Raw genomic sequence first — 15064 nt, 5'->3', positions numbered from 1 at the left:
CTGAGTCAGAGTGGCTTTGCCTCGTCACCAGGAAGCCACAGAAATCCCTAACGTTCTTTGGACCTCATGAAGAAAAGACCATGATCTTTATCACACCTTGACTCTGACAGCTCCCTAGCAAGCTCCCAGCTTTGTAACTTTGAGCTATTTTTAGCCACTTTTTAACCCTTAGATCCTAGAAGACTGCATCCTGGGAATAACACAGGTGTATTTAAGGCAGATACTGACATGTTTCATATTTGTGAGTTATGATTATCAACACTTTGCTTCTGGAGGATCAGAAAACCTGGACAAATCTAAGCAGATTTCTATAAATGAAGGACTTAGGAAGCTGATGCCACTATTACAACCTAAACAGATCCTCAGAATTGCCCTTGCGATGTAACTTGATTTTGCTCCAAAAACCTTCAGCCCCAAAAGCTAGCTGCATTTTTATGTGCTTTTCACTAACACTTCAGGCTCTGCAGCCTGAGCCCAGCTGAGCCCACTCTCTAGAAGGCTTCACGGATGTGCCTGAAGCTCCACATAGCAAAACCACAGCCAAAATGATCTTCACTCCACTGCATCTGCAGACTGGGTTTTTTTTCCCAGTGTAGCAGATGAAACACATTGACCTGGGACCATGCCTGTGCACAAGCATATCCTCAGCACAAAAGTGACAGGATGGGGAGCACCTGATCCCATCACATGGGGTTAAGCCAGCTGCCTGCAGGAGCAGAGATAAAAGGCAGAGGCACAGCAAATAGACAATGTACAGGCATGACAGCAGGGGAATGAAGCGTGTAGGGCCAAATCAGCATGCCCTTGGGCACCACGCATGGTCTGCAAGCCTGCCTGTAAAAGGCAAAGGCAGGCAGCACCTCCCAGGTGGGCACTGATGCTGGGAGCCATCAGCACATCAAGCAGCATTAACTGTGGCAGCTGGTTCTACCCCCCAGCTCCCCAGGACACCTTTGTCCCCAGGCTGCACCCTCAGAAACTGCCATACTACCCCATTTCAATACTTTCCAGCTGACCTTGCCACTGGATTTCCATCCTGCCGGGCCTCTGACTGAGCACTCACCCATCCTCCCTGATCCTGCAAGGAGGAGAGGCAGCCTTGCATGGCTTGGTGGTCTCCCCAGCACTGGTCCAGTCCCACATGCCCCCTTCTTCATGTGGGCCGACACCCTGTGAGCAAGCTTTGCAGATACTACACATGGATCAAGTTTCCTCTCTGACAGCAGCCTCCCGGTACACCTCTGGCTTCTCGGAAAGCAGGACACAGCCCTGCAGACCACGCAAGCCTTTCCTGGACATTCTTCCCAGCAGCCTGATTTCCCCAGAGAGACAGGTCACAGCCTCCATGGGTTTGATCATTGCTCTGGTTTGGACATCCTTGAGAACTCCCCACTTTCAGGAAGGCTTTTCCACAGCCTTTTAAGGTTGCCAAGTCACAGCCCTTTAGCAAAACAGCAGAGCAATGCAAGAAGATGCAAAGGTCAAAGCAAGCCAGAAATGTGGTGCTTTACAACAGGCTGAAGGAGCCCAGCCCATTGCCTCACCTCTCCTTATGCAAGAGCAGAAACATACTGCTGTGGCATTGAGCCACATTTGCATGGTGACATAGTGCTTCATATAGTATCCCTGCTCCCAATGCTGCCGAGACTTGGACATACATCTCTATGCGTCCTCCTGCTTTCTGACCATGAGAAGAGACAATGAGCAAGAAAAAATGAGCGAGGAGTAGTAGAAAAGAAAAAAATATTGACATGAGAGGAGTCAATATTCTCCTGGTTGTATTTTCTCTTATTGGCACCTCATAGTGGCACAGTCAAGCTTTCTTGTTGCATTCACATATTTTTTAAAAGGTTCCCAAGACTATCAGAAGGACCTTTTGCTCTGAGCCAGGACCACTGATGCAGGCTGGCACATGGACCTTACCAGCCATATGTATGGCAGTCTGCAACCCAATTCATGCACAGCAATGCCTCCTGGTTTGCAGGTAGTTATCAGGAGAGTGGAGCACCTCCCGTATGAAGACAGGCTGAGGAAGCTGGGGCTGTTCAGCCTGGAGAAGAGAAGGCTGCATGGAGACCTCATAGCAGCCTTCCAGTATCTGAAGGGGGGCTATAGGGATGCTGGGGAGGGAGTATTCCTTAGGGATTGTAGTGATAGGACAAGGGATAATGGGTTAAAACTTAAACAGGGGAAGTTTAGATTGGATATAAGGAGGAAATTCACACCTGTTAGGGTGGTGAGGCACTGGAATGGGTTGCCCAGGGAGGTTGCGAATGCTCCATCCCTGGCAGTGTTCAAGACTGGGTTGGACAAGGCCTTGGGTGATATGGTTTAGCATGAGGTGTCCCTGCCCATGGCACGGGGGTTGGAACTAGATGATCTTAAGGTCCCTTCCAACCCTAACTATGATTCTATGATCCTAAATAAATCTATAATCATACACAGCTAAAACAGATGTGTAGGCTCAACGATACATTCTGGACAGCCATTAATTTGTAGAGGAGATGGGTCAAACACATCCACTCCCAGACTTTTACATGTATGCAAACACACACATGCAAGCATTGACGCTAATCTTCACCCTCACTCCACAAAAACAATGCAAAACCCCCCACCATTCAGGGGGTTACTTCACAAGAGACAGCTTGCTTCTGAGGACAGGAAGCCTTCAGTACTTCCCAACATCTTTTCCCATCAAATACCCATATAGACTAGAAGCAGTTCATCTGAACAGTGACAAAACCATCCACCACCTTACCTAAGCAACCAAGAGGCACCTCCACAGGGAGACCAAAAATCCCAGCCTTTTGAGCATTTTACAGTGCTGCAGACTATCTCTTTCTGTGCAAAGGGGATGCAGGAACCTCATTCATAAATGAGTGTACAGTCAGTTTTCCAGGCAAGTTTATTCCAAGTTTGGGTCTCCACAGGCTAATTGAAAGAATAACAATCTCAGTCTGAAAAAAATTAAGGAATCTTTTCAACAGCTGAGAAATATTTCCATACACAACATGTAATCATTGTGCAAATCAGAGCATTAGTGGAGAAACAAGCAAGCCCTTGGACAATCAGACACACATTGCATGCTGTAGGATTTCAGAAATGGGTTTGTGCTATGAGCCTCCAATACAAGACCTCTGATGTGGCTGCATGCTGCAGCTGTATGGGCACCAGCACTGTGGAAGTGAGCCAAATCTAGCAGGACAGTAATACCCCAGCAGTGGCACTGGTTTGGAGACAGAAGTGCTGAAGCCTTGCAGATGCAGCCTGCCACAACAGAGCTTGTCCTTTCCAGGAGGAACCAGTCCCTGGAGTCCCTTTGATGTCAGTGACCTTCTTCAGCTGAGTCAGGAACAGTAGCAGTTTCATGGAATTGTGCTCCTTGCACCCATTCCTTGTGGAAACATCTCCTGTGTTCCTCAAAAGAAGTCCTTCAGGTCCCAGCAGGCTGGCCTGAGTGCACCTTTAACAGATCAGATGAATAATGAGCCGTTGCCTAGGCATCTTATGGCTGCTGTGTTTCAGAAAGACTGAAAAGAGAGGATTCTTGTCTTTCTAGGGTTAGATGAGCAGCTCATTAGTACAAACTGTAGGGAATATTTGCCCTAGCAAGGAGTTTGAACTTTTTCCTTTAGCAGAGTCCAATGTCATCTGGCAATGCCCGAGCTCTTCTCTTGCCTCTCAGACACATCAGGTTTATGGGGGCTGTCCCACATCTCCCTGCTCTCCATAAGGATCAGGGCCTTGATCTGTACCTTACAGATGCAGGTTAAGTCCAGAGGGATGGAGTAGTCAAGGGGGACATGGGTTGGCACTCAACTTGGTTCCTCTCCAAAACCTGTTACACCAAACACTTCGAAAGCATCTTCAGTTTCTTAGCTTAAGTCCTGCACACTCTGTCCCTGCATCTGCTCTCTCCCATCTCCTTACCCACTTTCTTCACTCCTTTGCAGACGAAGAAATAGGGCATAAAATGAGGCAGCGATGGTGGGATTGGACATGGGACAGGAGGCAATGACATCCTACAGAAAAGAGTACTGAATGTCTGCAAAGTGACTGTATTCAGGATTCTGGCATAAACTGTTGTACACATAAATGGTAAGTGCTGGAAAAAGCTTCAGGAAATATTCAGCATGGTCTCCTGTTTTGTTGCTGATCCTGAAAGAGAACAAACCCAAAAAGGGTTTTTAAAGCTTGCCTGAAGACTCAAATATCCAGGATACCCTGGTTCCTCCCTTGCAGAGAAAACAAAAACAGAAACAAAACCACCAACCCTCCCCCCAAAAAAAACTAAAAAAAAACACCACCAACCCAAAACCCCACAACATTCCAGAGGCTTTCTGATAACACAGGAAGGTTTCCTATAAATACTTGAGCTGCAACTTTTCTATACCTTCCCTAAACTACTCAATCCATTTTTTTCACTATTTCTCCAGCACCTCCATCTGCCTAATCCTACCTGCATCTTCACTGAAGAGCAGTGCTGGCTACCAGCCTCAGTGAAATCATCACTAGGAGTGATTCGGAGAAAACTCCAGGAACAAACTCACCAACAGTTTCAAGTTGACAAGCAGGTATTCTTTATTGGCGCCGGGAGACACGGGGGATAGCTCCTCCTAACGTGTGCCCCCGAACTGCTATACAGGTCATCCTTACATGGTCACTGAGTGTGTTACCTCATTTTCCAAAAATGTGGTGGTCTTTAAGGGTCGTTGACTTTTCCCAACAAGCTTAATTAACATTACAGACATAGCAATCATCCTGGCCTTCTACTTATCAGTTAGTTTAACTGCTCTCATCCTGGACATCTGCTAGTCCCGGATACTCCCGAGTAGATGCTTACACCAGTTTAATGGCTTTATTAACACCCCAAACATAGCGATCATCCTGTCCTTCTTCTTATCAGTTAGTTTATCTGTGCCCACCCTGGACATCTGCTAGTCCCAGATACTCCCCATCCCCAGGTCCTGTCCTTCTGTTCTGCTTTTCTCACACCTTTTGTACTAGGGTCCTGAGGGCCTGAAACTATGTCAACTACCTTCAAGCACCACAGTCACTTTCCATTACAAAGCCATCAAACTTAACATTACTTAGAACTGATTACATTTTGTACTTTTGTGCCTCTTTGTCTCAGGAGCAAACACCACCTCTAACCTCATGCTTAAGCACCCATGACTATGGAGGGTTAGAGACTAGCAGCTTTTTAGGAGTCAAGACCTCCTAATAGGATCTTCTAACAGGAGCTGTGCTGTTATGTGATCCATATCTCAATGCACTTCAGCACAGTAAACATCAGCACTTTGGAAATACTAGAAAGGTAGGTAAGAAGGCTTTTCAAAAGTATAAAGGAAAATACAAATATTTAAGAGGGATCTAAAAACCTTTCTGGAGTTACAGCAAGAAACACCAGCCTGCAGCAACAATAACAGCCCAGAAGACATGTTCATGGTGTCCTCTGCTGCAGAGCCATGACCTGCCTTAGTTGTCATGGACACCTCTCCACCCCACAGCCTGCTCTGCAAAGGCTAAGATGCAGAGGGAGTGCCATCAACTCTGTAGCTGCTGCCATCCCTCTGGAACAGAAGGCTCTGGTTGAGGATGTTCATCTGTGAGAGATGATCTAAATTCCTTTTCTTACCCTCTGGAAGGTGATATTGAGGACTGACTCCAGATGGCTTGCAGCCATGACACACGATCTTCACACACTACTGTGCTGCCAGAAGAGATAACCCCTCTAAGGAGATGAGCTCTAATGGACTTTCTCCCACCTCCCAGTTGTGTTCTCCCTTCCCGAAAACCATCTGAAGATTTTCGTCCTCAAACTCCCTGACATTTCCAGATACCCATATGCTCCCTGCAATGCAACTGTGGCAGGGGCACGGACGTGAACGTGTACCTGATATCTGGATGTTCATTCAGGTTTCTGATGAACCTCAGTAGGTCACTGACGTTGTTGCTATATTTGAATGATCTTCCTTTCTTGGGATTTTCCATGATGTTCAGAACATCTCTGTTAATCTGAAAAAAAAAACACACAGATGATTCTCTACCTTTCACACACCACAAAAGCAGCACATCTACCTCCACTCACCACACCTACTGCCTTTCTGCAGAGACATCATCTTGCATGAGTAAATCTTGTAACTCTTAAAAGCGTATTCCCCAACACGAGCAGAAGAGTTCACTCTGCAAGGCAGGTACCACACAGACCCCCTGATTTTGCTGTTTCCCATCTATGGCATTTGCACTAGGATGTCAACATGGAACAGGAGATTTTCATGCATGCCTCTAGGGCAGGGGGAGACTTGGAAGTCTTGATCCAGTTGTGCCACTGGTGAAAGGACCACATGGGCTGCTGCATTGAGCCAAGACTGTCATATCTCAAACACATGCAGCATGTCTTTCCAAGATGCTCCCTGCAAAAACAAGCCTGGTCTCACTGCTTTTGAGCCAATCTAACAAAACATATTTGCCAGGAATTTGCTGGCAGCAAGGGCCAGAGGTCACCAACAAACACCCCTGAAGGTTTGCCAGCTAATTCTATCATGAGCATCCCCTACTAACACCCCCATCAACAGAGCTCCCTTTACCACCAATGCTTTTAGTCTTGGGTACTCTGATTACGTGGCTTAAATTTAATTGTTTCCTTCAGTTACCTGTATTTGCTACTTTTGAAGCTTCTTTTTTTTCAGTTAAAGTTTTAAATGGGGCTTTTTCCTAAATAGAAAAAGCTTGTGCCTAAGTGTTTCACTCAAACCTTGTACTAATTCAAAGAGAAGAGGATTACTTCCTTGGTCCACCATGGACAAGGAAAACTTTCAGTAGCATTAGGAGCTTGAAAGACAGCTTTCTGATTGTGGAGATCTTTGACTTTATTCCATATAGTCTTCAGGAAATTGAACCTGCTGTGGAATTAGATGATTCATTAGCTGCAACAGGACATTGCTGCTCCCAGCACTACAGGCAAATTCCTACCAAAAACTTTCCCTTTGTACTCCCAGGACTTACATCTGTTTGCTCCAGAAATACGGAAGTATGCTCAAACCTTCCAAGCCTCGTTCATCATGAGACACCAGGCTACTTACAAGATCCAGAGCCTCCTTGTAATCTGGGGAATCAGCAACTAAATCTTCAGCACTGACTTGCTGAAGGGGCTTCCTACCCCCTGTTAAAACATACAGCACAAGACTGCTGAGGGCCTGCAAAGAAACACATCACTGTTCACATGCCAGATGTGTGAAACTTCTTACCAAATGGAGAAGGACTGTTATTCCTAAATAAGCTGACTGTATATGTGAACACGCATGTGCACCTATAGATGTGCAGAAGTATGCAAATACATAGAAACACAAACTTGGAAGCTGTATGCACAGAGGAGACAGGCACCATAATCATGTTCACAGGGTTCTCTGGATATCCTATCACCAGCTATAGCCTTGCATCCTAGCCACTATCATCCTGAGGCAGTGCTTTGGGCTTTCCCAGAAATCAAAATGGTTTCTAATTGAGGACACAGAAAGGCTTCCCCCTAGGTTTCACAGCTACAGAAAATATCGGAGAATACCTGACATTTTAAACCATTCATTGATTTGCAGAGAAGTTACCTCTAAATCTGAGTTTACAAGCTCTTGTTTGTCTTCAATCAACCTCCTTTTATTATTGAAGTCAGCAAGGTAAATTCTGCCACCTAAATCTGAGGAAATAATAAACAAAGTTTATGGGGGAAATGTTAATGGTGGAAAATATAACAGTCATTGACTTCTGGATGGCCCCTTCTTTAGAAAACAGTTCTCTGAAGAGATCTGCTGTGGGTTAATCTGACTGCAAAGATCTGGAAAGAAGGACAGGTCTATTGAGACATGCAAAGTTCTGTTCTTTGGCTGTCCGCAAACATATCTATACCCACTCAAAGAGGAGCTCTAATGCCATAGACATCCCATTCTGCATAAAGACATCTGTTTGTTTTGTTGTTTTTTGTTTTTTTTTTTTACAGACAGCTATGAAGCATCTTCTCTACACTACAGACATCAAGAAAGCAAACTGAAAACACTGAGAAAGCAAAGGATAACCTATCAAAAAGTTTCTGGGATGCAGATCCTGGTGAGCAAATCCAAGGGAGTGCAGCTCCCTCACTGCCTGGAAGATCATCCTCAGAGCACCTTTGCAATCCATTTGGCCTTCTGGTTCCTGCAGATGTTGTTCAAGATTTTTCTCCCAGAGGGGGAAGCGTAAGTACACGTAGCCTTCTGCTTTCTCAAACCGGAAGAGCTTCAGTTCACAGTTACTACATTGTTCAAAGAACCTTTTCTCTTTGTCACCCTCTGTACTGGAGCTTATTCTTACTGCCACCTCTGTCCCACTATGGATCCCAAGGTAGATGCCACCTTGAGAAGTATTCTGAATTCTCTGCTGGATATATTGATGTCTTCAGTTTGCCAATCATAGGACCAAGTCCTCTTCATTAGCTTGCACGGCACTCTGCAGTGGTGTCCAGCCACTTTCTGCTTTGGAGTTCACATCTGCCCCTTTCTCCAGCAGCTCCAGCACATCTTTTTTATTACTATCCCTCACAGCAGCATTTAACTTGAAGGCAAGGTCTTCCTCTGTCTCTGTGCTGGAAGGGATCGATGCCTCCTGCTGGCTGTGAGCTGTAGCCTCCATGGTGGTCAGAGGGAGGGCTCTGTACCTCTGACTTTCATCACCTGAGCTCAGGCATCCCACTGAAGGAAGGGACTGGTGCAATGCTCAGTACTTTCATCATGGTGGATGCTCTGGGTTTGGCTGAAGCACACTGTGTAGGATAGGCTGCTATTTCAAGGGCTTTGTGGACTCAAAACTAATTAGTAAACAGAAAAGTTCATTAGACTGTGAAATCTAACATTTATGTTTGATGTCTTGCAGGTCTACCTGAGAAGCAACTAACAGCAATGCTAAGTGCCAGCCAAGAGAACTATGTCTTGGTGAGAATCACCACTTTAGTACTAATCCAGACATAAGTACTCATCAAGTTTGCTTGTCTGGTCTCAGCGTTAATTACAGCCCAAGCAGACATCCCTTGGGGTGCCTGGGTGAAGGGGATGGGGGAGAACCCACTGTTTTCTTGCTATAAATGCTATTTCAGACTTATTACAGGTTACCTAAGAAATCATCCCTCAGCGATGCTTTCAGGTGGGAAAACGCAGCAGACAGGCAGAGACGGGCATTCCCCTTCAGTTTTGGATGGCAGACACACACACAGTCCTGAAGAGTCCCCAGTCTGATACCTGGAATGAGACAAAAAGCCAGCATTAATCCCTCCTGCTTTCATAGGCAATTAGGAGACCCTATCTGAGTAGAAGCCCTTCCTAAGCTTTTCATGACATTACGAGGTTAGTCAGGTAGAACCTGATCTTTTTCTATCTATCTAGTATCTAGAAGAGCTGGAACTCCAGTACCCATTCTCCTGACTGCAAAGGCTGGTCCAAGTGATCAGCACTTCCAGGAGTCACTGTTTGACAAGCTGAACTGGAAATAAATTATCTAAGGCGATCAAAAAAAAGGGACAGAGAAGTCCAACGTTTTAAAGGCAAAGTATAAATTCACAAGGATTGACCCTCAGGAAAGCCAAGGCCAGCGGAAAATAAATACCCTATTTCATTGATTTAGATGAATTTCATTCCCATGAAGTAACTTCTATGCCTTTTGCCACATACAAAAAAAAACAAAAAAAAACAGAAAAAACAAAGGTTTCTTTCATGGCTGGAAAAACAACACAACATCCCTTGCGCACGGCGGGGCTCAAGCTCCTTGCTTCTTTTGGGAAGTCAGACGCCTGGGGAGGCGGAAGGCAGGAGCTGCGCGCTTTCCCTCTGTGCCGAGCCGCAGGACGCCCTACGCTACGAAACGTTTAAACGTTTCTATCCCGCCCCGCTGACTTTTGGCCAGGAGCTGTTTGCGTCTGAGCACCAGGGTCGCGCAATGCTGCCTAGCGTCACACGCCACCACCCACGAGGGAAGGTGAGAAAGGCACTCTCTGCCCAGGCGAAACCCCAGGCACGGCTTAAAATGCCTTCAAAGCCAAGGAGCAGGTTTTCTCAGCAGCCGCTTTTCGCTGCTGTTTCCTAGCAATTATCTCCAGATAGTATTTGCTTCCCAGCAAAGTCTGCAAGTATGTGCTGTCCCTTCTCCCAGCAAGGAGCATTTTATCCACTTACATGGGGGTGCTGCAGTTCTGCAGGGTGTTTAGCAACAATTTTTAACACACAGCAGAGCGCTGATGAGCAGATGCTCTCGGGGAACAGTCCCACACACATAGATCCTGTTTGCAAACGTATGCTCAGCAGTGGTTCAGGAGCTGAAGGTTCAGACATTAAATGAGCCAGTGCTGGAGTTCTGGGGGAGGGAGGGTGTCCTGGGTTCAGCTGTAACAGTTATTTTTCTCCTTCTTAGCAGCTGGTGCAGTGCTGTGTTTTCTGCTTTGCTCTGAGAACAGTGCTGACAACACACCAGCGTTTTAGTTGTTGCTAAGTAATGTTTACTCCGATTAAGGACTTTTGAGTCCTTAATGCTGTGAGAGTGAGGAGGGGCACAAGGAGCTGGGAGGAAGCAGAGACAGGACACCTGACCCAAACTAGCCAAAGGGGTATTCCAGCATGTCATGCCCAATACATAAACTGGAGGGAGTTACCCGGAAAGCCCAGATCACTGCTCAAGTTGGGCTGGGTATCAGTTGGCAGCGGGTGGTGAGCAGTTGTATTGTGCATCACTTGTGTTTGTTGTTTTCTTTTTCCCTTTTATATTCTGTCCTCTTATTACTTCCCTTATAATTATTAGTGGAAACAGTAGTAGTAGTTTTGTATTATACTTTAGTTATTGGGCTGTTCTTATCTCAACTAGTGGGATTTACATTCTTTTGATTCTCTTCCCCATCCTTCCAGGAGCAGTGGGATGTAAGAAGGTAGGGAGTGAGTGAGCGGATGCTTGGTTCTGAGTTACTGTCTGGGCTTAAACCACGACAGAGGGAGGGTCAGGAGTTTTGGGGTTTTCTTTGGGATGCAAGAAATTGGGTTGGGGTTTATATTTAAGCATTTCCTCACCTTTTGGTAAATCCATCCACATGAGGAAACTTGCCATGCTGCTAAATTTCATCCAGGGAACCACTGAGCTCCAGGTCCGTTTATACCTCAGCTGATGTGTTCCAACCCTACCCACATTGGCAAGCAGGCAGTTCCCTGCTGCCCAGGCACTGTCCTTCTTGTAGGCAGCTCTGTGTAAACAAGTACTGCCTGAGGAAGTCCAGTCTTCCAGCCCTGCATGCTAAGTGTGTGTAGGAAACGTGTAACAGAGCCCAGGCTGTGACATGCCACCCACTTTCCCCCACTGCCTTCTAATGTGAGGTAAGTTCACCAGCATGCAGAGCTCATGCAGCCTCCGCAGCCTCCTCCACCCAGCTGTGCCAGCTGCAAGATTCATGCCACACTTGAAACAGGGCTGAAATTGTACCAATGAATTCATGCCTGGCTTTTCATGGTACACTGATGATACTGGTTGTGTTTGAGGGAACAAAGGAGAACAATCAAAGCACTAAAGGATGAGTTATCTGACAGCTTGGCAAAGTGACCATTTGGTTACCTAACTTGGCAAAAGAGCCAACTTTTAAGGTCCTAAAGTGAACTACCTTCATTATAATACTTAAAATCACAACAAAGGTCAAAAAGACCCTGGGCCAGTTGAAGACCCCTCCTCTGAGCACGGGTGGTGATTAGAAGGAATGACACAGCAGATATTATAATTATATGTAGATTACAACCAATCACTGTATCTGGGAGTGTACTACCTTATAACGTTTGTGTATAAACGTAACAAAGAGGGTCTGCATTCATGGACTTGATTTGTGTAACAGTCCACCCAGCACCCCAGCCTGAATCAACTCAGTATCACTTCCAAGAGTGTGGAATTGGTTTACTGCACACTGGGCATGAATCCGCTTTTTGGACAACATTATTGCATGCACAAACTGGCATCCACATATGTACACAGAGAGACAGATGGATACAAACACAAGGGTGTGAATGCAGAAACATACCCTAAAGGGGTACAGGGATGCAAGTTTTACAAGCATATCCAAATCTCCATGTACATCTACATTGCTTGCTCACATCTGCATGCCAGCTTTCACAAAAGCTCCACCTATGCATGAGTCACATAGTCTTTGTACCTAACCATCATATTGTATAACCTGCTTTCCACAGCATGCAGAGCATCAGCAAGGTCTAGGAATATCCTGCAGCCTCTGGATGGAACTTCATAAGGTTTGTATTACTACAGGAGACCTTGACACAGCCACACAGGGACAAAGACCATGAAAACTCAGGGACCAATCTCAAATGATGCTCAAGGCTGTCAGGATGCCATTTTAATTCACAGAAATTTGCTGAACTCAGTAGCATCTCTCCCGGTTCAACCAGAGCTGGGGCTTAGGCTGCCAGTGTTTAATCATCTACCACTCTTCACAGGCTGTAAAAGAGATAAACCAGCAGAGCAGGGGCACATCACAGGTTCAGAACCAACAATAAAGATGTAAAAAAAAAAAACAACCAAAACCCCAGCATTATGATACACAACAATACGATGTCACCCAGCCACAAAAGTACAAAAGCCTTCTTCAGCTTGCTGATTTAGTTTAAGTAGTTTGTTATAGTGGGAAGATAAGAAACCCTAGGATGGTAGGAACCCAAATTCTAGGATGCTAGGAACAAGGTTTTTGCAACAGGCAGAAGTGTCCTGTGCCTGTACCCGAGCAAAGAAGGATTTGGTGGTAACGCTTTCCCTCTCTCTCATGGCTGATCCAAATTGCTTTCCACAGAGTCATAATTTTAAACTCTTTGTCCCTGTGACAGACAACTTATGGGGAATAGAAGGGCCTCAGAGGGTTTCTAGAGCAGAGGAGTCACAGAGCTACTCTCTACAACCGTTCCAGTAGTCTCTGGGCTGTGTAGTTCCTGCTGTATTTGCCCTTATGCAGACTCCTTATTTACCACCCCATTCACAGGGAGCCAGAAGACAAGCTGCTGAAACACAGTCATCAGCGACATCAAGGGTGCAACATAGCAATTCTTTTTCCTCCATCCTGATGGACCTACACCCATTTTGCAACCTTTTCCCAGAGATAACATCTCTGAGCATCTGTGCCCTGACCAACAGCTACAATTAAACATGAGGTAAAACACAGCCACAAAAACTGCCTGCCAAAGTCAAAATAATTTTAAAAGTATCTAGGAATAGTAGCATGGCTTTTTTAATTCATGTTCCCTGTATTTGCTTCCTTATTTTATTTCCAAAAGGGAATGTCCCAGGGTTTATATGCTTGGCCACACTGATGTGACTTTCAGTGCTGGAACACAGCCCTGAAAAATAGTCCACAGAGAGATACAATTTAAACACTGACAGGTGATGTGGTCCACACAGGAGCATCAAACACATTTCACTTTACTGTGGAGTATTTTTACATTTATTAATCTGCATTTGCTAGGTTTTTAGACTGCTGTTCAGTCCTCATCACCACAAATAAAAAAGACCAGGGGATCTGCTAGCAGGAGTGGGCTGGGAAGAAGAGGTTAGGACCTTACCATGTAGGGCACTGTGTACCAGTCCCCGAGCAAGAAGAGCAGAGGGGATCCATCAGAAACATCCCAGATCAGCCAAAACAGGTCATACAAGGAACCAGGCTGAGGACCTGAGCTTAAATGCATTTCCTAAGCAGCAGAGGTGGCTCTACAGCAGCATTTCTCCCAGCTGTTGCTCATCCCCAGCTTCTCCCCACAGGCTGAGACCAGGCTGCAACTGCACCATATCAGAGCAGCCTCCAGCACAGGCAGCCCAGCCCTAGGGAGGCAGGAGGGCTGCAGAGCCCAGCACTGCCCTCAGCACCCCAGCACTGGCAGAAAGCATAAATATTATCAATCTTTTCTCAGTTCCCAAAGCACCATGTGGATAAGAATCCCTGCACACAGCTGAGCCTGATTGGTAACCTTGACATTTTGCTGCATGTGTACTGGGAGGGAGGGTGAGCCGTATGGAAACACATCACACGTGATTTCTACGCTTTATTCAGACTAAGGCCTTGAAGCAAGAGCTGCAAAGTGGGAAGCAGTGTGATACAGCTGCTCCCTTCCTGCCAGCTGGCACAGAGGCTGCTGTACTGCAGACCACTGGATAAGGTGTTTGTGGTATTTCAAATAGTGCATCCCATTTGCTGGTCAGCTTCCTTCAAAAATATATTTAAATGACATTTTAGAGCATTTATTTGAAGATTGTCTTTAAAATTTGCCTGCATGTGTGTTGTTATGCATGTGTACCCATTGCTGTGCATGCGCACGCACCGAAAGTTCAGCATCCATACACCTGCCCAAATACTTCTCTTCATGGGGCCACTCTTGCACTTATGCATATGCCCTAAGGCCACACCAAAGGCTGCTCAGTCCTGCCGGAGTGGTGACCCTGGCCATAGGAGGAGACAGGATGCCTGAGGGACAGTGTCACCTCAGCAAGCTGCTACTGGGAACACACTGGGGCCCAGGGCAGAGGGAAACCTGTGTTTTTTTCCACCAAATAAATCCACCCCCCCATCCTAGCTCATGGAAACCTGGCCCTGGAGCAAGTATGTGTCATGCCTGGGGGAGGCAGCCCCAGCCCCCACATTTGCTCTCTGGAGCTCAGATCTCTGCTGCTTCCAAATTTGCAGCCTCCACCCTGGGAAACTTCAGCCGTGGTTTATTGGAAGCAACCGCAGCCAGCCGTGCCCAAAGGAAGTCATGGGAAGCTTCAGCTCCTCTTTTTCAATGAGATTTTGTGAGTTGGGGTTTTTTATGCCCCCAAAGCTTTAAAGGTTTTGCTGTATTACCACCGGGTTTTGCCAGCAATCACGGAGGATATGCCAGGTGCAAGCATGGTTTTATTGGCTGAGTTTTCTCTTTGGGAAGCATTTCAGACTTGCAGACATGAAACTGTGCTAGAAATGGGATACTCCAGTATCACTTGTGAAGTCTGAGTGCTACCACCTAGGTTGAGACTTGGCCTGGGCCAT

At 46.1% G+C, this 15064-nt stretch overlaps 1 protein-coding gene across 1 annotated transcript; it reads right to left on the bottom strand.

Moving 5' to 3' along the window:
* Positions 1–2887: 2887 nt before the first annotated feature.
* RNASEL (ribonuclease L) lies at positions 2888–9263 on the bottom strand. Its single transcript, XM_062602343.1, is given in 8 exon segments — positions 2888–4158; positions 5897–6018; positions 6788–6905; positions 7009–7199; positions 7605–7693; positions 8070–8422; positions 8424–8444; positions 8447–9263. Coding segments are annotated over 8 exon segments (1245 nt in total). The 5' UTR covers positions 8662–9263; the 3' UTR covers positions 2888–4022.
* Positions 9264–15064: the final 5801 nt, after the last annotated feature.

This window comes from Pezoporus occidentalis, unplaced genomic scaffold (genome assembly GCF_034315485.1).
Source record: "Pezoporus occidentalis ecotype Australia unplaced genomic scaffold, CSIRO_AGI_Poc_V1 ctg76, whole genome shotgun sequence".
Lineage (NCBI taxonomy): Eukaryota > Metazoa > Chordata > Aves > Psittaciformes > Psittacidae > Pezoporus > Pezoporus occidentalis.
Note: the sequence above shows the minus strand (reverse complement) of the source record. Positions and strands in the feature narration are given on the sequence as shown.